We start from the raw sequence: 22,753 nt of genomic DNA, 5'->3' as shown, positions 1-22,753 counted from the left end.
ACGTGTTTGATTAAACGAGGGACGGATTAGATCTGACTAAACTTGCCCGTAGCTACTGACATCTGTGAAACTGTTCATTCTGCAGACAAACCTACACATTTCAACATGCATTTAAAAAGCATGAAAATAATTAGCTCATTAGTCAGCAATGCAGTGACAATTCATTAAAAACCTTATAGTTTGCACTTTCATCACATTTTCAAATTGTACAGGATTGCCCACTAAATCAGCACTGCTAATTAAATACTGCACATCTAGTGCACTTCTGGCAACACCAGTCGATCTGTTTTAACAATATAAGCAAATGATCTAAATTACATGCTGTAAGTGCATTTAAGATAGGTCTAAATACAGTTATGTTAGTTTAACATTGTAAAAAGGAAAATCATTCTAGGGATTTGTATTCAGTCCCTTCATCAATCAAGTGTGTGGTTTATACATAACATGTAATAACCAATCGGTGTCAAAATTGAGAGTGTCCCGCTCCCTTCAAAAGCCAGGTGAACCTTGACAGATTTGCCATGTAGTACGAGAAAAAGTGTGTGAATACTTTACCTAAATTGGAAGCAGAGTAATGTTAAATTAAGGCACATAAATTATTGATCTGTTCAATTAGGGGCTTTCCCAAGCTTTAAGATGACTACATGCCACCCTCTTGCCACCTAATGCATATTGCTTTAAAGCACCGCTATTTGTGTGTGGGTTTTTATCTGCAATGCAGCAGTTGGATGCAGGACTCTGACTCTGCCAGCGACTTAAACATCCTCTGATTGATTTGTAGCATTTCTCTCAATATCTAGTGAACTCAAAGTTCACTCTTCTTCTTGAACTGTGGGCCTGACTTTTGTGCTCATGGCTCATATACTGAAAACAAGTCTGAATAAAACCCACTTCATCTACTTTATCATTCAACACCATTGAGGGCCCTGGTAAGATTTCACAGCAGTGCCTCATTTTGAAGCTTTATATACCTTTCACTTAGATTGAATCGATCTGTGAATTTTGAGGACCAATAGTAAATACTTTTAATTTATGTTTTGCAACATTCTCTTTACATTGTAAAATCCAATCACACTGAAATGAGGCTTTAGTCTGGTTAGTCTTTCCCCACATATTAATAAGAACAGAGGCTAGCATGTGATTAACTACAAAGAGGCATAAGACACTGGGCAGAATATATGAGACAAAATGGCCATACATGCTCTGTCCCTTAAGAAGATTCACAGTCCCTTAGAAAACCAGGGTTCAGTAGCATTAACATTAACTTTAACTTTAAAGAATAATTTTGGTCAATGCTGCATAAATGAGATGGTGCACCAGTCCTGCTGACCTGTAACTAATCCTCACACTGTCATTTTTTGAAAGTTTTCCTTTATTTACATTTTCCTTTTCCTCTATACTATGATAGTTACCTAATTTTTCAACTGTCGACATTTTGAGCCACACCTCTGCACGGGATGGCATTATTGTATAGAAGGTCCACCATTCAAGCTGAGATATCTCAACAACTACTGTATTTGATGGATTACTGTGACATTTTGTGCAGACGCCATTGTTTCCAAGCAAAGTATGTGATCCTGAACTTTCACTATAGTGCCACAATAAAGGTCACACTTTTCACTTATCCAGTGAAAAATCCTAATAACAACTGGATGGATTATCACTAAATTTTCCTTGTTCCCTTGAGGATGATCCCTTCACTGCAAAGGTCAAATTTGTCATGACATTTGGTACAAGCATTCATGTCTCCATCAAGATGATTGTAAAAACTATCCGATCCTTTCCCCTTCAATCTACCACCATGATTTAGTCCAAATTCCCATGAGCCTCAGCTGTAGTCTTTGTTAGCAAATGTTAGCATGCTAATATACTAAATTAAGGTGGTGAAGAAGGAAAACATTATTTCTGCTAAATGACATTGATATGTACTGTGTGTGCAGGCATGTTAACACAATGTCATTAGCATTTAGCTCAAAGAAGCGCTGGTTAAAGTACAGTACAGTCAAACATAGCCCTTAACATTGTAATGATTCCTTGGTGGCAAATTGGAAGAAATTGAGAATCAGTGATGGCCATGCTCAACAGAAATGGATTTTTCTTCATTCTAATTCATATACTATCTTCATTTCTATGACTTTTTAATGGACCACTGAAAATATATTCCTTGAAATGCTTCAGGTGGGAATTTACTAGAGCACTACTTTCAGATTTTATCACTTTGGGACAGGTTACATGGATGGGTGCAAAAATTATTCAAATCCCCCTCGTCCTAATTTCCAACCATCTTTCTTTATTATACTCTAGAGCCTCAGCAACAATACTAAGCTCTCTCTGGTTCATCGACTGCTAATATGATGAAAATGTTACTCCTGTTCTATAGTGCTAAAGGCAGCCTGAGTTGATGCCAGCTGTGTGTTGACGGCTGTGTGATCTGAATGCAGTCCTTTTAATGTGCTCTCTCTCTCTCCCTCCCTTCTCAACATAAATGAAAAGATATTTTCTTTCGAGCTGATGCTCATGTGCTAGATTTAATGCTACATCAGCCCACAGCTATCCCTTAATGCTTCAATGGAAGGATTTCAACCACTAAAAGGCTATGTAAAGAAAGGCCATCTGCCTGTCTCATTAGTGCCAGCTATCCTGTGTTTCTGCCTCCAGAGGATAAAGGTCTGTCAGGGGAGATGGTAAAGCAACATCTCAATTCTTCTGGGTTAAGAAGAAAACTTCAACTCTGGGACTATGACCTTTGCTGTACAAATGCAAATCATAATATACAAGTTTATTATCTGCAAAAGTCACAGGCGCATGTGTACATTAAGAAAGCTAGCTAGAGGTCTGTGTTTTCTGTAGAGCTGCGAACCTCGCCAACAACAGATTAGGGGGGGAAATTGAATATATGAGGTATAATAATAATCACAGGAGCTTGGCCAACAGAGAAGGGAACGGAGCACAAATGCAGACTGAAGCAAATAAGAATGCAAACTAACACATTCAAAAAAGACATGGTCTACAAACAGAGTCAAAAGACAGTTCACACATTTACAGATGACAACAAATTCATCTTAAGATGCTGTTTAAAACATTGCAATGACACTTTGATCAAAACTGTTCCTGCAGAGCAGTGATAGGAAACACAATCACATCTTGCTTTCAGCCCTGACTCTGAAACAGCAAACAATCCTTCTGTGGATCTCAGACTCCTCTCAGTGTTGACAAGGCACAACAACTCTCGGATGAGCTGCAATGTTAGATAATTTAAACCAAATAAATAAGTACAAATTGAAATAATTACTGGATTTCAACTAAGACTATCAAACACTAAAAATCCAGCTTGCGAAGCCCGACAAATTTAGTTTGTAATTTGTATGAGTCACATTGAAGAGAACCTAAATGTGTAGTTATATATACGTCTTAGGGAAAAACATGTTGCGAGGGATGAAAGGATGAAATAAAATCAGTTCACTGCACAAATCCATATGAATCAAACCTAGCATGGGGTCAAATAAAATGGGTGTACCATTTTGGCTCAATCTTGGTTCTGTCAGTTTGATAGCAGAAAGGTCTGAGGGATTCATTCTTTTATCACACTAAGGCAATTTTACATTATATCCATCTTCATGGTGTCTGTAGGGCTAAATAACATGCTGTTACCAGTGTAGCATCAGCATAACAATGATAAGAGAGCTAAAAACAGCAAACCATGTGCCCTAACAGGGGCATACACACATAAGATTGTACTGAGGATTGATTCCTGAGGTACTGGGGGCTGTTAGAGCATCGCAATCATCTATGGAGATTGACATTTAAACCATACCGATCGTTTTGTGTCCATGTACTTTTCAGTCAATCCAGACGCATCAATTCTGTCAATGTATCATTGATATTGATTATAAGCAGCATGAATTCTGCCCACACAATTAATATATGACACAAAGGATGTCAGTTTCGGTTCTGTCAAGGTCTTGCCAGAAAAGAAAGGGCATTCCTCAGTAATGGTTTTAGGGAGAAAGGTCTATAATTGTGAAGGACTGAGAGATCTAAATTCATTTTTTCAATAAAGGTGCATATTGCTCACTCTGTTGCTTGCTCAAAACAGTTGGAGCGCTTCACATGTAGACTGAAGCCAATAGTGTCAGTGAGTCATAGCAGATGGCTGTACATTGTCAAATTGGCTAAAAGATGGATTCACATGTTAAATAAATGAGTTGAAGTAGCTCTCAGAAAAAAACTGTTTTGAATGTTAGTTCCACATAGCGGCAGGGTTTAAGATGAGATGCTGGTGATTTTTTAAATGATAAAGAACTACAGTAATCAACTGAGTCCTGTTTGAAATCCAACTAGTATTCTGGAGCATAAACACAGATTGAATTTGGTCATTTGTGATCAGGTTTGATTCTTCACTCTATACAATGCCAGGAGCTACTTGAGTAACAATAGATGCACCTCTGGTTTGTTTGTCTTCTATCAGCGTTTGGCCTGTCTGAATTTGTGTTTGAAACAACGCTCTGTATCTTCACGGAGAATGACTGACAACTGGAGAAGACATTGTTTATAACAGCACAGTAGAGTTGCAAGGCTGAGAAACAGTGCTCATTAAATCTGTTAACCAGGTCACTGGGGTGTACTGAGGTGGTAGTGGGCTGACTTTTGCCAAATCAGAATGTTTTTGCTGAAAATTTCTTGGCACAGTATAAATTGTAGCAAATATTCGGCTTATATCCATGTTAGCAATTGAATAAAAACAATAACCAAAGATATATTTGTCTTTAAAGGATGAGTGAAAATTTGACCATTCTGAGATGGTCACAGTCTAAGACAGATAACCTGAGGAGGAAATGTATTGTATTTGTTGCACAAGCTTGGGAAGGCTAGGGCTGGAGAGAAGAGAGTGGGGGATGAAGGTGGAAAAGACCTCAGGAGTTTTGTCTTGCTGTCCCTATTGGCAACAGGGCACATCATGAGCAAGGGTCTCTGCCTCCGGAGATGGCAGCAAGTGGGAGAATGAAACACACAAGCGTATCAAAGGATAGTGTATGGAACTGAAATAGAGAGATGGTGGGAAAGGGGTGAGTCAAACAATGTGTTTGTTTTTTTACAGAAATAGCTGTACTGATGTGAATTATCTGTGAAAGACAGCAATAAACATGCATCATACATGGTGCAATTGAAATATATCTTAATATTGTGCAGACACAATTAATTTGCCCATTTACCCCAGTCCCACATCACATTAGATTTAAACTGAACCATGACAAATGCTTAAATTAATCAGCATTTGCTCTGGTATCTCTGGCTGAACACACGTGTGCTGCGGTAATTGGAGGCTATCATTTAGGTGAGAAAGAGTCATGAACAGCTGAGGTTCCAGAATGCATTTACTGTTACCACCAGCAGGGGACGAGCAGGAGCCATACACACAGCATCCTCCATCCTCCTCCTCCAACCCCCACTGCCTCAACACAACCACACACATTTACACATCTCCCAACATCCTACCACACTCCCATGTGACAGAGAGAAAGATAGAGAGAGTGGGGAGGGAAATGTGATTGCGCTAGAAGGCCAGACAATTAGTGGCTGTTGGAGGAACGCATGACACACATCTCAGCTGAGAGAGGAGAGCAAGACTGACAGAGGGAGGGAGGCAGGCTCACGCTCACCAGAGCAGAGAGAGGGAGAGAGAAGGAGGGAGAGCGAGAGAGATGAGCTTAACATGTAAGCTTAATCAACACGAAGGCAGGAAGGAGTGGGTGAAATGATGTGGACTATCATGTGACACTCTACCTGTAATGTTTTCATTTCAATGTGTCCATCTTCATTTGTCCCTGTCAACAGGGAATTAAAAAAGGACTCAATTAGCCAAATGTCAAACAAGGACAAATTAAAGCAATTGTCTTCAACTGCCTCTCCTCCGTTGCCATTTTGTCATGAGGTTGAGTGTATTCTGTTTTTTTTTTCTCTTCCAAATAAGTGTGTATTTTTACCACAGCTGTGAATCTGTGCCACGTGCATTTCGTGACGCCGATGGTGTTTTAATGCACTGGAGTACGTCGATGACTAATCTGCAGTGCCAATGAGCAATCATGTGTGGCGAAATTTCCAGTGAGAGACATAATTAGATGATGTGTGAGTGTGTTTGGAGCTCTGTTGTGTGTGTGTGATGCAGATGGGAGTGGTCTTCTAGATCCTGGACATTGGCTGAATTAATAAAATGTGTGTGTGTGTGTGTCAATTTTATTAACTATTTAGGACCTTTTCCAGTCTTAACACTGACCTTGTCAGGACCAATTCACCCAATGGGAATCAAAGCCTGGTCTTAATGAGGCAAATCTTCATTTCTGAGGTCCTGGTAAAGGTTAGTGGTAAGATGTTAATTGTGGTTAGGTTAATGGTTACACAGGAAGTGGTCATGATTAAGGTTAGGGATAAGGTTTTGGCTAGGTTGTCTACAATAAATGGAAGTCAATGCAATGCACTGATAAGGTCAGCTGTGCAAACGCGTGTGTGTACTTGTAGAAATATCTTTGTGAGGACATTTTTGTTGACCCCCCCACTATCTGACCCACTTTCAATAGACTGAGGATAAAGACTTGCTTTGGGTAAGGGTTAGAATTAGGTTTACTTCAGGGTGGGGTAAGGGTTAGACGTTTAGCTGTGATGGCTAAGGTTGGGGTAAGGGGCTCGTGAACGCATTATACCAATGTGTGTCCTCAATTCGATGGAATATATGGTTGTGTATGTGTGTCACAGGTTGCCTTCACAGGCACATTTCTAAAATCTAAAATTGTGAATCAGCAGATATGTGGGTCACTGTTTAAGGTTAGGGTTAAGTTAGTTGTGGCAATGGTCAGGGTAGGTCTTTATGAAATCAATCCAAGTGTGTGAATGTATGTGTGTGTTTATGTGTGTGTTTAGAAGAAAATGATGACAGAGTGCTCCTCGTGCCCCTCAGGCATGCCCATGAGCCCGCGCGCAATGCTGGTTTTGGGCGCGCGTGCACGACACTTTCACCCCCCCCCCAAAAGCAAAAAACATGAAAGCAACAGCCCTGTAGCGTCACACTGCTCCTCAGCGCGTATCTGTGGTTTCCAAGGTTTATTGGCTCATTACATCACTCTGTGTCTATCGCAATGTGCGGTTGTCTTTGCAGATCACGCAGTTATAGCCTTATATCACACATTTATTCTGTAGGCTCCTGCACGTCTCTGCTCACCTCTCAGTCAAGGCATCTTGTGCACGTCTCTGTGTGTGTATAGATGCAGACTGTGTGTATTGGGGTGGGGGTGTGCAGCTCTCTCATTGAGTAAGGAGAGAGAGAGAGAGGGAGAGAGGGAGAGAGGGAGAGAGGGAGAGAGAGAGTTTTGTACAGGGGAGGGACAGACATTCTGCAGCCGGACAGCACAATCTCAGTCTGGGCAGCCCGGAACAGCCGCAGCGCTGTCTGCCTCCCCATCAGCACCACCCGTCTGTCTGCATCCCACTATGGACTAGACACCCCGTGCTATAACACTGTCTCCGAGGAGGGTGTGTGTGTTTGCGCGTGCCAATCGTGGAGCAACTAAAAAGGCAGCATCTGTGCCCCCCCCCCCCCCCTCATAACGCAGACAGGGGAGCGCAGCAGAGCACCGGGTGAGGTGGTGGAGGTACAGACATGGAGGAGAGTTGTGCTTGTTCGCGGAGGCAGGGCTGTGAGATGTGGTGTCTGACGGACGCGGGGAGATGCTCTGAGCTCTGGTATTAGCAGCCAGCTGCGCACCGAGCCGCTCTCCTCTCCCCTCCCTCCCTCCCTGCCTCTCCTCTCCAGCATCATCGCTGGTCTGCCTCTCTCAGACCATTCGCTGAAACCGGGGGACTCGCTCCACACGGCTCGCTGTGATCACTACACCGCTGGAGTCCTGCTGCTGCAGCTGCACGGAGGAGATTTGACACAACCAGGTACGTGCAGCAGGCATAGCCTGGTCCGGACGCTGCGTGCGTGTTGTGTGTGCATGCACGGTGTGTGTGGAGGCTGAGTGTTGTTCCGACTTCATCCTAAACCTTCTTGTTGCTTCCCTCCCCTCCCTCTGTGGCCCTGTCACTGGATGAATGAAACGATATTTGAGAATGATGCGGACAGATGCCATCATCTATCTATCGACCTATAGCTGGTTGAAAACCACTAAAACGTGTTTTATGGTATTTATTTAGCCGTTTTGCTGTTTGCTCCAAAAACCCAGATTTGACACCAACACTGTCGAGTCTACAAATGTCCCATTGCTCTAATTCTCACCTTTCCCCGTGTTGTTATTCAGAACGAACAACACGCACGCATGTGAGCAATGCTGTTTCACACTGAGCAAATGCGATGAGACGTGGGTCTTGTCATGCTGGCCAAATGAACGGTAATATTTTGATGTATGAGGGCAGACAATCTGTTGTGAGGTTGGCTGGCTTCCTGTACGGCTGCAGGCAGATATTTCACTGTGGGAAATGCACAGGTTAGGAGAAAGGGAGGCTGAGGATGGGCGTGAGGGCAATATGATCTGAGGATGCACACACCCGCACACGCTCATCCCCCCACTGGTATGATGCCTCGCTTTCCCCTCAGAGCAGCAAATGCATGCTTTAAAGCAGCCATGCAGGGATGGCGCACATGTGTGTGCACGCACGGCTGCACACACATAGACATGCACACACTCCCACATGTGCACTAATCCACACTTGGCCATAATCCACACTAATGTGTTCTGAAGACATGACGTAACATGTGAGCATCTCTCATCTTTCTGCATCTGTTTCTAAAGGTTTGCACAAAAAGATGTTTGACTCAGAACGACAAGAAGCTGAAGAGCCCATACAGCGTGAAGCATAATTACCTGCAGCATAATAAACTCAAATTGGCGTGCTGGCGTTTTTCACCAGGAGAAAAGAGCAGATTGAACAATTGTGAGAAATAGGTTATCGTGCCTCCTACTGACACTCATTTTCATTGAAGGAGAGTGGCAGAGATTGTGCAAGTGAGAGAAGCTCAGTGTGTTAGAATGCTCTGCTCATCAGATGCATTTAGGTGAGGGGGGAAGTGGGCTGGAAATTGGTCCCTGGACATTAATGCAGGGCCTGGGGTAGTAGTGGCACAGAGCAGAAGGAGTGGGTGTGGCTGAGGTGTTCCCCTTTTCTCTGGAGGTTTCTCTGGTCTGACTCACATGTGGGAGGGACTCTACCCCAGGACCCCAGGAGTTCCCAGATTTTGTTTTGTCATAGTAGCTGGCAACAAAAGTCTGGGAGCTCTTTCCTGACCAAGCAAGTTGATTATTGAGCAAGTCATTTTTATAAAATGCTAGACTTGTAGTTGATGAGTAAGTTGCATATAAGACATCTCAATTGATTTAGTTTCAAACCAACCACTGCCCACGTATCTCTATTAAAGGTGCTATAAAATGACTTCTATTACGTTTATTATTCTACAAACATCAGTACGGGTGAACAATAGCTCTGATACCGTACACATGGATAACCCAACATGTAATTTCATTCTCACAAGTGCTTGTCATGAGGGCTCTGAATACACGGTACCATTTCATTTGTGGCTCATTTGTTGCCGAGTCTGCATCCACCTCCATATCTTAGCAGATTCTGTGCTCAAAAACACGCACAAGTGGGATGAGGTGATCTAGTTATCTGTCATCCTTTTCTCCTAATTCTTGCATCATTACACTCTAATGGGACGATACAGGCGATACCTCGTGGGCATTATCAAGTCATTTGCGAATCAACTCTAGCTCTGGAAGAGGGTGAATGCTTCATTTGTCAAACCTTAACATGCAGATGTCAGGATGTTGGCTCTGCAAAGAGAAAGGCAGCTCCCTAATTGGTAATCAGCACTCATTAAACATTAGTACTCTCTTAGTGTGATTTGTCTGGACAGAGGGCAGCCATAGTGCAGCACAGTCCTGATGTTCTTGTGTCTGCTACAGTAAACTGTAACATATTCCAGATGCCGACGGACATGATTGGGGCTGTAACTCAATTTATTTCATGCACTACATTGCAAAATGGTTGAGCCATTCAACAAGATCCACATTAAAATGTTAAAGATACATTCCAAAATGTGCTATAATTTTTACAAATTATATTATGAATGAAAGGGTAGTATGTAAAATGTTATGCATAACCTGTGTCACTGAATCCATATATATTTTCATTTATGGTCAGAAGTAAGATAAAAACAGCACATGGACTTAATTTAACTAAGAATATGAACTCTTCAGCAGTTGAAAAAAACATTTTTTTGCAGAGGAAACCTCAAATTCCAGTAAAAATGAGAATTAGAAATACAACAATTGGGCCATGTACGCATGTTTTCAACCCCTAACTCAAAAAAAGAAATCTGCACAAAAAATTCAAAATATTCTTCTGATCAGATAACATGCTTTGAGGGTGGGTCCCACAAATACCTGTCATCAAAAAACCATGCAGACTATGCACATTTTTTTTTGCAATTAATATGTTTTTTTATATTTTGTTTTTTTAACCACATCAAAACCATATTCTCAATTTAAAGCTACCCTAAAAGGTACTGCTAAAGCTGACAAATGTTCTTCCCCGATATCATTATCTTTTGCTTTATCGAATTTTTTAAATCTTTCCCAGTCACTTTTTTACCCTGAATTTGAAACTCTTTGCATCGATGTTTGATTGTTGAAGTGTTGTTCGAGGTCATATCTAGTCAGTCTCCAGCACCGACCAATGCAGACAAGCACAGAGCAAAATATCTTTGTGTGCCTATGCTCCATTAACAACATCCCATGCATCACATGCACCCCTGCAGCCTTTGCAAACAAAAGTTAGTTTGATCAGATAAAAAGAGCAGACACATCTGGTGAAGATTAAGCATTTTCTCAGTCTGAACAATGTAACAATGTCTTGCAGGGACCAACATCAAGCGTTCAGCTATAATAATAAAGAAAACACTAGAGTTTATTTGCTACAGCTTATCTTAATCAATATTTTGAAATCATCCATGGTCTACCAATTTCTTTGTAACCAACTGATTCAGCTTCTAGAAACTGCTATTGATGTCAACCAACTCATTTCTATTTTAGAGACAGGGTAATTTTAATTGCACTTTCATTCGGCTCACAATATTTTGTTATTCAAGTATGTAGACAAAAACTTCTTTTTACTTATCCAATTGTTTTTCATATTTATTTTGCGAATGGACTTGTTTTACATTTATAAAATGGTTTCTATTAAACAGTTCTGAGTTGTATGAGCATATTATTATTCCATTTCAGATATTTTGAATGACTCCTTCTCAAACAATATTTAGTCACAGCAGCTATCAATCAACAAAGAATTGAGCCTGACAATTGTTGCACATAACAGCATGACTTGTCTTTCTTTAAACAAGGTATTTTTTGTCTTTGCTTTCCTCTCATAGAAAGTATCCACCAAATTAAAACCCAGGGCTCCCACCACATCTCATGCAACTGTGATCAATGAACCTTCATCTTGGTTCTTAAAGTGCCCATATTAGGCTTTTCAAGTTTTTCCCTTTCCTTAAGTGTATCATAAAAGATTACAAAGACAGACTGGTCTTCTTGGAAGATGTGCCAAAAGCCAAAATGGAGCATTTCAGACTGAGGATGTAAGGAGGCGTTTCAGCAAAAAATACTTTATGAGGCACGTAATGCATATTTTGAACATTACAGCATGTAAATGTGTTCTTGTAGACGCCCAATTTAAAATTATTAACCTGTAAATGACAAAATGTATGGGCATTCTTCAAGGCCTAGACAATCATTGTCCATGCACATACACGTTCTGATTAGACAGTGTAAAGGTATATGCATATTTTACATCTGTCTGTGGCAACTGTAAGGTCTCCCACCAACATTTGTAACAAAGCTAAAATGAGTTTGAGGGAGGCCTCAGCTCGTACAAGCTAAAAGATCAAAGTGATTTGTCGATGCTCAGTGATATAATGAGAAATGACGACCTATGTGGAGACTTAATTTATTTGTTTTGATATTCTTTTGATTTTTGGCCAGTTTGCCCAAATGATGACTGTTAGAAAAATTGCTCTGGCATTTTCAGAGTTGTGAGCACCCACCTGCTGCTTGAGAACAGCAGTTAGCCCCTGAGACAATTCATTCTGCCATCCTAAGAGATCCATCACAGTAAACCCTTTGGCTTTTCAACTCTGGCTTTGTTGTCTGTAGTGTTTTGATAAATGATAAATTCCTTTTAGATGATGAACTTTGGTGTCAGTTTGACATCTGTCTATTTTGTGTACAGACAAGCCGCCACATTTCAATAAAAACTAGATTGGCACTCAAATGCAATTGAGCCATATGAAGTTGTACACAATGATAGATATAAGTCCCCTTAAATACCTTTTTTCCATTTAGGTCCATTCATTATTCTCTGGGAAATCGTTGAAAATATGAAAAAAGGCATATCTCACAGAGTTCAAGAAATGGTAAAAAAAAAAAAAACTTGGATCTGCCCCCTGATCCACACCAAAGGTTTAGTGGTAATCCGTCCTGTAGTTTTTGTGTAATGATGCTAAATTACAGACAAACAAATTACCAATGACAACATAACCTCATAACAAACAAATGTGCTGAATTGCAAATGTAATAACTCCTCAAGGATGTTTTTTTAATGTGATATCATACTATATCAATGACAAAACAACATAAGTATGATCTTGTCCTGGTGGAGCGAGTCAATAAAACATCATTTCTCTAACCCTTACAACTAAAGGTGCCCTTGAACAAGCCCCTCAGCTGCTAACTGAATAACACAAGTTGACTCTTGTGCTGCGACACCTCTCAGTTTTTGCATGCAGATGTAAGTTCAGACGAGGGCTGAAAATGTCAGTGAGAGTAGTCGGGGCAATGTCAGGACATATTTAAACAATATCTGATGTGATTATTTATGGGGGGACAGTTTCAGGTCTTGACCCATCAGTTGCAAAAGGCTTCTCTTGGCTTCATCCCAGTCTTCAAGAGAGCTGAGTCATGAACCTTCTCATGCCATTAAATATTCTGTAATCCGTCTTCACCTCAGCCCGTTCTCGTTCCATTTCTGTAAAGTAATTTTGATAATGATATTTAACTTACTTTCAATTGGGACTACACCAGGAGAGTTTTGGGACAGAATTCTAATGTAATTAGTTTTATAGATTTGAATTAGATTTAGGTTAAAAGCCTACAGCTCATTCTTTCAGAATGGTTCTATTGCACATAATCTTTTAGTATTAGACATAGTAAAATGTATTTTCTTTGAACATCAACCTAGCCTAAGGCCTACCTCAAACCTAATTCCAATAGTCAACCTCTTGGACTCATTCTACCACACAATGCTGGAAGAAACACATCAATACTGACAACGTGGTCTTAACCTCTATTTGCTAATGCCTGGTCTGTCTTCGGAGCCCTGCAATAAAAACTGCGATGCTGTGTTTCACAGCTCATTTGAAGCGAGCACGTCTCTGTGGTCATGAGACTGTACACACATCACGATCTAAACACCAGAACTAATGTGGAGCAGCTGTCAGATCCTCTGCACAACAAACACCCCTCTTTTGACTCAGTTGGCCACGTCCACCCTATAGAAAACACACCTCTCAAAAAACTCCAAGCTGTTTAAAGTTTGATACCGTAGACTCAAAATGTTTCTGGCCTGTTTTTCACAGGACTAAGGTGGCCGATTTGTCCTCTTAAATTAGTTGCACATATGGATTATCATTCTTGAATGGCTGAACCATTTAATAATCTAATTCGGACAATACACGTATGACAACATAGGTCACTGACTTCTTCATTTTAACAAGAGACATTAAGAGTTGACACCCACACCACCCACAAACACACCAAAAATAACGCACCACTTCACTAACTAATTAACTAACCAATATATGGAAAACACAGCCACACAGCTAATACAAGATTTTGTATTAGTGTTGAATATGATTTTAGATGTTTAGTCTGGTTTGTGTGTGTTTAGTTTCTGTGTTGAAAAGAGATAATAGTAATAATAATAATTGCAATTTAAACAATTACCAAATATCAGGTTCTTTAACATCAGCACTTTTTTATTAAGCTAAATATGTATTCATGCTAAACTCACTGTCGAAGTATGACCATAGTTTTGTGCTTCCTGTTTACCATATACACTGTGAGTACTGTGTAAGTTTAATTCTCACTCTATGTCTCTCCCTCCCCTCTCTCTGTCAGCATGTCTGGCATAGAGTTAATGTGATGTCTAAGTTGGATGGGTGACTTCAGTGCTCTGTGGGGTTTGTTATAAAGCCATGCACGCAGCTAACTGTGTTAATAATACATAATGGAAAATAATAAAACAGAAAAAAATTGTTGTTTGTTTAAATGTTCAAATGAAGACCTGTATTTAATTCATGTGAATAATCTGTTTCTTTTGCATTACGTCTCGAGATTACTCAGTGAGAGTAATCATTGAGTGCCTGTCAAAGATTTAACACAAAGCATATAGCAAGACAGTATTTCCTGTTTGCAATTAGTGTGAACTGGGAATCTTTAAAAAAACATTAATTTACATTTTCTTTTGTATTTCAGAGAGATGTTCCGTTTCTGGAAGGAGGTGACTGGATTCAAGAGGATTGCTGATTCTCCACGTGGACTGCGGTTTTAGTGATTGTGAGCTAGTCACTGCAAAGCACAAGTTGATTGTGCTTGGCTCAGCACCACAGTATTTTCAGCCATCTTCTCCTTTCACTAGATGATAAAAAACATTCCACCGAATTGTCATCCATGGTTTCTGCCCTAATCAAGACTATATCATCCTACATTGAAAAGATTTGCAAAGGAATGTTTACAAAGAAATTGGCAAACCCAATAAAGAAGAAAGAGAGAAGCGAAAATAAAGAACCTAAATTGACCGCTGATTTGCAAGCACACAATCTAGCTCTTTCTAATACACTAAAGACTACAGTGAAAAAGATTTCCAAATGCTCTTCGGCACGTAACATATCGCTTGAAGACGACGACGGAAAGAACGACTGCTCATCCTTGTCACCCACTTTCAGTTATCGTGTAGCTATAGCAAATGGACTCCCAAAAAGCTCACCTTTTTTGAATAATAATGAGAGCATCTTTCCTGAGGTTCTTTCAATTGATAGTAGTTACTCTGACTCTTTGAGTGAGACAAAACCTGTCCGGAGACTGGATGAGCATAAATCACACACAATGCCAGTAAGACGAAACAGGAAGAGCCTTATCAGTTTGGCTCCCTCTGATGGAAGTTCTGAGGGGGAAAGAGTGGAACGCTCCAGTCTACACACACTTAGACTGGGTGCTCTACGCAAGTTAAGAAAATGGAAAAAGAGTCAGGAATGTGTCTCATCCGACTCCGAGGTGAGCAATTGGAGGAAAACACTGGGCATTCGGAGCAAGTCCTTGGACCGTGCTGGACGCCAGCAAAAGAGTTCAACCCTGGAGCCTGGCTCCTCCTCCACAGGTTGCATCAGTCAAACCCAGGATGTCATGGAGATGATTTTTAAGGAGCTTCAAGGAATCAGCCAGATAGAGACAGAACTGTCTGAGCTGCGTGGCCATGTCAATGCTCTAAAAAGTTCAATTGATGAGATTTCCAGTAGCGTGGAAGTCGTTCAGAGTGAGATTGAGCAGCTTCGCTCGGGATTTGTCCAGTCTAGAAGAGAAACACGTGATATCCATGACTACATAAAACAAATTAGCCACCAGGCCAATAATTCAACCTTGCGGTTTCTCAATGTTCCAGAAGAAAGGCCTGAGAAAACAGAGAGTCTGATATATAAATTACTAAAAGACAAAATGGGTTTCATTGATGCCCACAAAACAATAAAAATTGAACTTGCGCATAGGCTCGGGCAACAGAGAGAATGTTCTAATGCAAAACCCCGTCCTATTATTGTAATTTTTGCGACAACTCAAGATAGGGATTTAGTCTTGAAAAAATGCTATAAACTTAAAGGAACAGGCATTACAGTCTCTACTGATAGCTTAACTCATGATGGAAAGGAGAGAAAAGACAAAGCATTGCCATCCTCCCAAACCTATGAGAGCATGGATCTAAAGGTCTCTGGAAAGGATAAAGAGAGTGATGATTGGGACTCAATGGACAGTGACAAAGAATTGGAGGAATTAAGCAGAAACAAATATGCAATGGTGATTTCAAAGCCTGTTCACAAGAGTAAATCAGAGAAAAGGCGATCCCATGACCATAGCAGGTCAGGAGAAGAAGCAGGCTACTCAGGAGCAGTTCATTATGCTGATGACTCTTACTATGACCCAGACAAGCATGCCAAGGCTTATTACTCTGATTTGACCCCAGGTTGGCTTTCTCAGAGTGACTATTCCACCCCTAAACTCAGCCGCTCTGAGTCTGACTGCTCAAAACTTTGCCAGTCTTACTCGGAAGACTTTTCAGAGAGCCAGTACTTTACACGGGCCAATGGCTGCTCCTTGCTGTCCTCCTCAGATCAGGAACTGTGGCAGAGAAAACAAGAAGACATGGCATCCTCCTGGTATGCTGGCCCCAGTGACCCACTCAGCCATGAAAATCAAACCTATGAACACAATGAGGTTGAGACAACAGAAACTATTGATAGTGGGGTGAGCAATGGACTTGTCTGCATGTCTGGGGACAGAAGCCACTACAGTGGCTCCCAGCTTTCTCTGCAAGGTGATCTATCACCGTGGAAAGACTGGCATCATCTGGAACAGGGTGCAGACTCTGGCTTGGAGGCCTCAATAGAGGTCAGTAGTCCCTTTGACCCATCAACCATCCCTGGTTTTCCAGAGAACATCACTAAATGTCAGGAAGTTGATTTGCAATTTGAAGGAGATGAAGAATTCATGATGCTTGACAGAGAATCTTCTCTTCCACCAATAACGACACACATCATTCCTCATATGGCAGAGCGTGAGTCTGTCATAAAGACATCTGCTCGTCAATCTAAAGAAGGATGCAAGGCAATGACAAAAGAAACCACAAAAGTATCATCTAAAGATGCCCCTAAAGCTGCTGCTAAAGTGACACATAAACAAACTAAATTGGCTACTAAAGAAGAAAGTACCAAAATATTGCCAAAGGAAAGTTGTAACAAGGTAACTGCAAAGGCTTTGCCTAAAGTGACCTCTAAAGCAGCGCCTAAAGAGTTACAGAAAGAGATTCAGAAACCCATAGCTAAAGAATCCTCTCAAGCTTCCCGTAAAGACAGTCTTAAACAGACACCTAAAGATGCCACAAAGCCCACTGTTAAAGAAGTATCTAAAGTGACATCTAAGGTAACTTCTGGAGAGGTTGCAAAAGTCCCTCCAAAAGTGGCCCCAAAGGATAGCCCCATAATGACTCCTAAAGAAAGTCCTAAAGAGTCCCCCAAAGACAGTCCTAAAATAACCCCAATTGAGAGTCCTATTTCAACCCCTAAAGAATCCCCTAAAGATTCTCCTAAAGTTTCCCCTAAAGTCATTGCTAAAGAGTTCCCACAAGTTGCATCTAATGAAGGTCTAACAGCTGCTGCTAAAGAGGTTACCAAAGAAGCTGCAAAACTACCCACAACAGAGGCCCCAAAAGAGATGCCAAAAGTCGCATCTAAGGAGATTGGTAAAGTACTCACAAAAGAAGTTTCTAAAATTCCATCTAAAGAACTACCAAACGTAGCCATGAAAGAGACTCCTAAAGTTCCCCCAAAAGACACCCCTAAAGCAGCCCCGACAGAAGCCCCTAAAGTAGCATCCAAAGTAGCCCCTAAAGATGCCCCCAAGGAAACTTCCAAAACACTTCCTAGAGAAAAATTCCCTGAATTGGATGTCAATCATAGCTTTCACCAGACCCAGAATAAGACTTCAAGTATGTACCGTAGCCAGAGTGAGATTAGAACTGAGAAGGTTGAGGAGGTTCCAAAGTCTTGGAGCAGTAGGCTCAGCATAGATCTCAGTGAGAAATCCTTTGGTTTTGGCTTTGGCTCTACACTGCAGAGGGCCAAGTCAGCTCTGGAAGTTGTTTGGAAGTCAGGTGCTCAGAGTACCCCTACTCCTCCAGAAGAGCCCGCCAACCCCCCTCCATCATTTATGGGACGTTTCCGCACCCTGTCCACCTCCACTGCAAATAGCCCTATTACCACAGTAGACTCAGATGCCTGCACTGAGCCTGTTTTCTACAAAGCAGAGGATGAGAAAACAGGTGAAGAAGCTAAAGCTGGTGAACAACCAGTAGACAATGAGACTCACTATGTTGAGGTGATGGAGCAGGTACTAGCAAACTTGGAGAACAAAACTAATGCAAATGAGACAGAGGAGATAGAAGAACCAACACAGGAGTGTGAGACCTCTCAGGACTATAATGCGTCTGAAGACATTGAGGCATCTCAAGATAATGCCTTTCAGGATTTTGAGGCTTCACAAGATTTTGAAGCTACAGAGGACTATGAGGAAGGTAAAGAGGCATGTGTTCTGGAGTATGATTTCAGTTTGGACGAGCAGTATAATGAAGAGTACAATGAGGATTATGAAACACCATTCACTGAAGACACTGCTGAATATGATGCAATGGTGGAGTATGTTGATGTAGAAGAACCGGATGAGACAGAGGACAATGACGTGACAGAGGAGATGGAAGAGGGTTATGAAGAGTTAGAGGAGGTAGATGAAATCATTGAGGAGGCCACTGAGATGTCTGAAAAAGTGGAGCAACAACAGGAGGATGAAAACAAAAATGTTGCCGAAGAGAAGACCGCAGAGGCCCCACCCAAGAAGCGTCTTCGACCCACATTTAAGGAAGCAGCACTCAGGGCCTACAGAAAGCAGATGGCTGAACTGGAGCAACAGATCCTGGCAGGGGGTATGACTCTTTTTTATTTGTCCTTGCTTTACATTGTGACTTACATGACAGATCATATCTGTGTTTTTATGTGGCATACATATAATATTAACTACTCATCAAGACAAAGACAAATATATCTTTGGTCAGCCCATGTTTTGAAAGGCTGCCTACAAGGTGGAATATTGGATGAATTATTTGGAACTAGAACATTATGAGCAAGGGACTTCGCTTGACCCTTCAAAACATACCAGGGATATTAATGTTTGAAAACTACACTGTCGGTGGATAGCAGTGTTATTTGGGGTATTGACATTGCATTTGTATTGCCATGGTACAGCATTATATTTTCTGTAGTGGACTGGCTCAAGGGATAAGACATGTTCTCTATCTGTCATTTTTGATAATTTAACTCACCTTAAAACAGTTGGACTGTACTACAAAACTATTATTGTTTAATTGAGGTGCCCGACAACAAAACCCAATATGACCTGTTCATATTGACAACTACCCAGAATGTTCTAGACATTTGAAATATTTTTTCTCTAAATGTAGCAGCCAGTACTCTCACTTTAATTTTTGAATCATAATTTTATTTTTCTGCAGTAATTTCCCAAATCAAAATACTGTATAATTGATGGGACAAGTCTTACTTACATGGATGTGATTAAAAAATCATCATGGCTGTTCAAATTGTTGAATTGATTCATTGAGGGGGAAGTAGTCTTTCAACTGAAATGAAAAGAAGAGACTAGGGAATTTCCACTCTTACTTAAAATGAAAAAGCTCTTGACCTATATACGTAGCTACGATTGCGACTCATGGTGAAGTAGGCCCTGCAGTTCAGGGAATACAGGCTACACCTGAAGATTGTAAGGCAATGTGACAGATGTGTGCACAAACTTTTTCAGCGGCCACAAGCACAAACATCCTGCAGAGAGTAAACTCAGACATTTCCACTATTTCCACCATCATCCAAAATGCTGTCATAAATCACTGGTTTAACTGCATAAAACATGGTCAGTTCTAAGTGACATCAAGGGGAGTCAGCCCTGTTTCAAGCATTCCATGAAATATCACCTAAGTTATGTAAACCTGCATGAGGTTTGTAAGACAGTGTCTTACAATTGCTCTGAAAGACTTTATAGAAGCATCAGAAATTATTTTTGGGAAGACAGTTTCGCAATTTAAGACAACTGTAGACTTATACAGAACTGTTGAATTGACTAAATAATTTAATTACAAATTAGTTTTAAATGTGTTTTTAAACTATTTGTTAAAAGTTTATTTTAATTACAAAGTCTGAATGTTTACATTTTATTCTTCAATTCATCATATCGAGTTAACTTAAAATTTTAATCTTAAGGTAGGTTGGACACAACATTATTTATGCATAAACCAATGGTTTCCAGAGAAAATTAGTTTTGTGCCTTGGTTGCTGATGTGTGCTCACCATGCTCATGTTCTTGAGCATGCTGGCTAGTCTGGGTGGTAGCTGTGGAGGGAGTCTCAGCAGTGCTGCCACTTTTGCCAGGCCTTTCTTCTACTTGCTACAGCAGCGTCTGTATTCAGATGCTAATTCACACTCCCAAGGGCATTCTGTAACCAGGTCAGCCTTGCTTGGAATATTTATAGAGGTCTGCTGCTAGTGAAGTTTGCTGTTTTCTCCTGGGGAGGCAAAGGAGGTAGATCCTCTTTATGCTTAGTGCAACATTTCCAGAGAAAGCGTGGATATGAAAATGCAAATGCAGGGAATGAAAGATCTTTATTGTTTCAAGTGAAATCATCCAATTCAAAGCACTGACTGATTCAATACAGTTGTTTTCATCCAATTGTTGTAAACAGGGAAATCCTTTTTTCCACAGTTTATGCTCACAACCCAGAGGAGCTACGCTACAGATAACTGTACCGCCAGGTTTCAGATTTGACACATAAAAACTGCAGTACTATTTTTGCCCTGTTCAGACATAGCATTAACATCAATCTGAGGTGATCCAATCAGGTGGTATGCTCTAAGATGCAAATTAATCATGGGCCACATTAAAGGACAAAGTATTTTTATACTTGGTCTTTCCCATAGTATTTAATTGTGGCTCCAGAATATCAGCTTTGACTTCCACATATTGTTGATTTTCTTTCATATTAAATTAAAATTATTTGTACAGCTGCACACCCAAACGTACATCAGTCCCTTTCGGTATGGCTAAAAACAACATAATTTGGTCTTTTAAAACAGAAATCATATCCTTGTTTATTTGAATATAGAGCAGACCAATCACAATAGGTCCCAGTGAGTCACAAGAGGTCACAGTGGGGAGATGAATTCTAATGGCAGGTGTGAACTGAGGTACTCAGACCTGTGGTCAGATCACATGAGACTGATGTTGACACAAGGCCCAAAGAGGGCCTTTAATTACAGTGTTGCTAAATCATTCTATCTTTAAGCTTGTAATTTCCCCCTAAACTTGCACTCGGACACATTCTTAATAATTCTGATCAAAGCACAGTTTTTACTTTGTCTGTTTAATATGTCTGTTCATCAGTGAACAGACTGGTGGCACAGGCATTAGGGAAATTCATATCTCATTTTGAGCTATAACATTTCATTAAGTCCAAGCCTGGTGGGCTTCAACCTCTCTACAGACTTATTGTGTCATGATTTGTTTTGTCCTAGGTAGGTTATTAAAGATGCGAATTGTAATTGGCTAAGATATCCATCCATCCATTATTAATGCCTGTGTTCGTTGAGGGTCATAGGGGGAGCTGGAGCCAATCCCAGCTGACTTTGGCGAAAGGTGGGGTACACACTGGACAGATTGCCAGCATCGCAGGGCCAGCATACAGCGACAGACAACATTTCACACTCACATTCACACATATGGTTTATTCAGAGTCTCTGATTAACCTAGCGACAATCTGTATATGATGTGTCTTTGGTGGGAGGGACTAATCATCGCACCACTGTGGGGCCCTCGCTAATATATAATAGCATGAAATGTTTTGGGATGACCTTCATATGTGATTTCAATTTGATTGGAGATTTTGTATTGTAAAAGAATTAACACAATATCCAGTTCCATAAGTAGTTCTACAAATGTGAATCTTTTCTCTGTCAAATAAGTGCAAGCACTGAACACCCCCTAAAATTATGAATAAATAACAAATAACCATAAATGGTGTAGATATGAAAATCCAGCAGATCAAATAAACAAATAAGTACATGGATACATTATAGACAATAAAATCCAGTTGTTCAGAACACTTGTCAAACAGCACATTAATAATTTATCATTCTCAAAAGATGCTAAATGACACCACAGAAAACTAAAAAAGAATAGGTGATTGATAACATTTTAAAAAATCCCATACGGTTACGATGAAGACTTTATCAAGCGTTTTAAATGTGCTTGCTTGTTGTCTGGACTTACTCAGAGTGAAGTAAGGGTCCAGTGGTGTTGCTAGGCTGAGACATGCTAGTTTGCTGCAGCCAGTGGATCTGCCAAAGAGGGGCAGCACACAGTCCTATAACACAAAGATTGTATTTGAGTGTGTTCATAGCAACCTTTATAAGTATCAAGTCATCTTGGCTTTAATTTGCTCATAGTGTGAGACTATGGACGGCCTTATGGTTGATAATCATTAATACAAAAGCAAAAACGAAAAATGCGATTCCATGACAAGCAATTCGTTTTGTCTGTGGTAGACGAATATAACACAATAGACTGACGTGTTCTTCAGCGTGGTCCCCTCCCCCTGGTGTTAGCCTGTCAGGTAACCCATGCAGGTGTTTGTGTCATCATCACTAACGAGCATCATGGCGGCCGTGAGGAGGAGAGTGGATGTGCAATGTCGTGCAAGATCCTAGGACAAACGTGTCAGGATAAAGTTTATGTGTCCAACAGGCACCTTTCTTTAGACAGCTTTCTGA

The 22,753-nt window shown here is 40.7% G+C and overlaps 1 protein-coding gene across 3 annotated transcripts in view; it reads left to right on the top strand.

Annotated features, from left to right (window-relative positions):
- The first annotated feature begins 7,372 nt into the window (after positions 1–7,372).
- LOC109624845 (protein unc-13 homolog C) overlaps positions 7,373–22,753 on the top strand; it is a 104,967-nt gene continuing 89,586 nt past the window's right edge. For all 3 annotated transcript variants that reach the window (XM_069519816.1, XM_069519882.1, XM_069519732.1), the window contains exons 1-2: positions 7,373–7,935; positions 14,580–18,846. In XM_069519816.1, the coding sequence (XP_069375917.1) occupies positions 14,775–18,846 (4,072 nt within the window). In that variant the 5' untranslated portion in view covers positions 7,373–7,935; positions 14,580–14,774. The remainder of the gene's footprint in view (positions 7,936–14,579; positions 18,847–22,753) is intronic.

The sequence above is a fragment of the Paralichthys olivaceus genome, chromosome 1 (assembly GCF_024713975.1).
Source record: "Paralichthys olivaceus isolate ysfri-2021 chromosome 1, ASM2471397v2, whole genome shotgun sequence".
Taxonomy (NCBI): Eukaryota; Metazoa; Chordata; class Actinopteri; order Pleuronectiformes; family Paralichthyidae; genus Paralichthys; species Paralichthys olivaceus.
The sequence above is the reverse complement of the archived record's forward strand: the minus strand, read 5'-3'. Positions and strand labels throughout refer to the sequence as shown.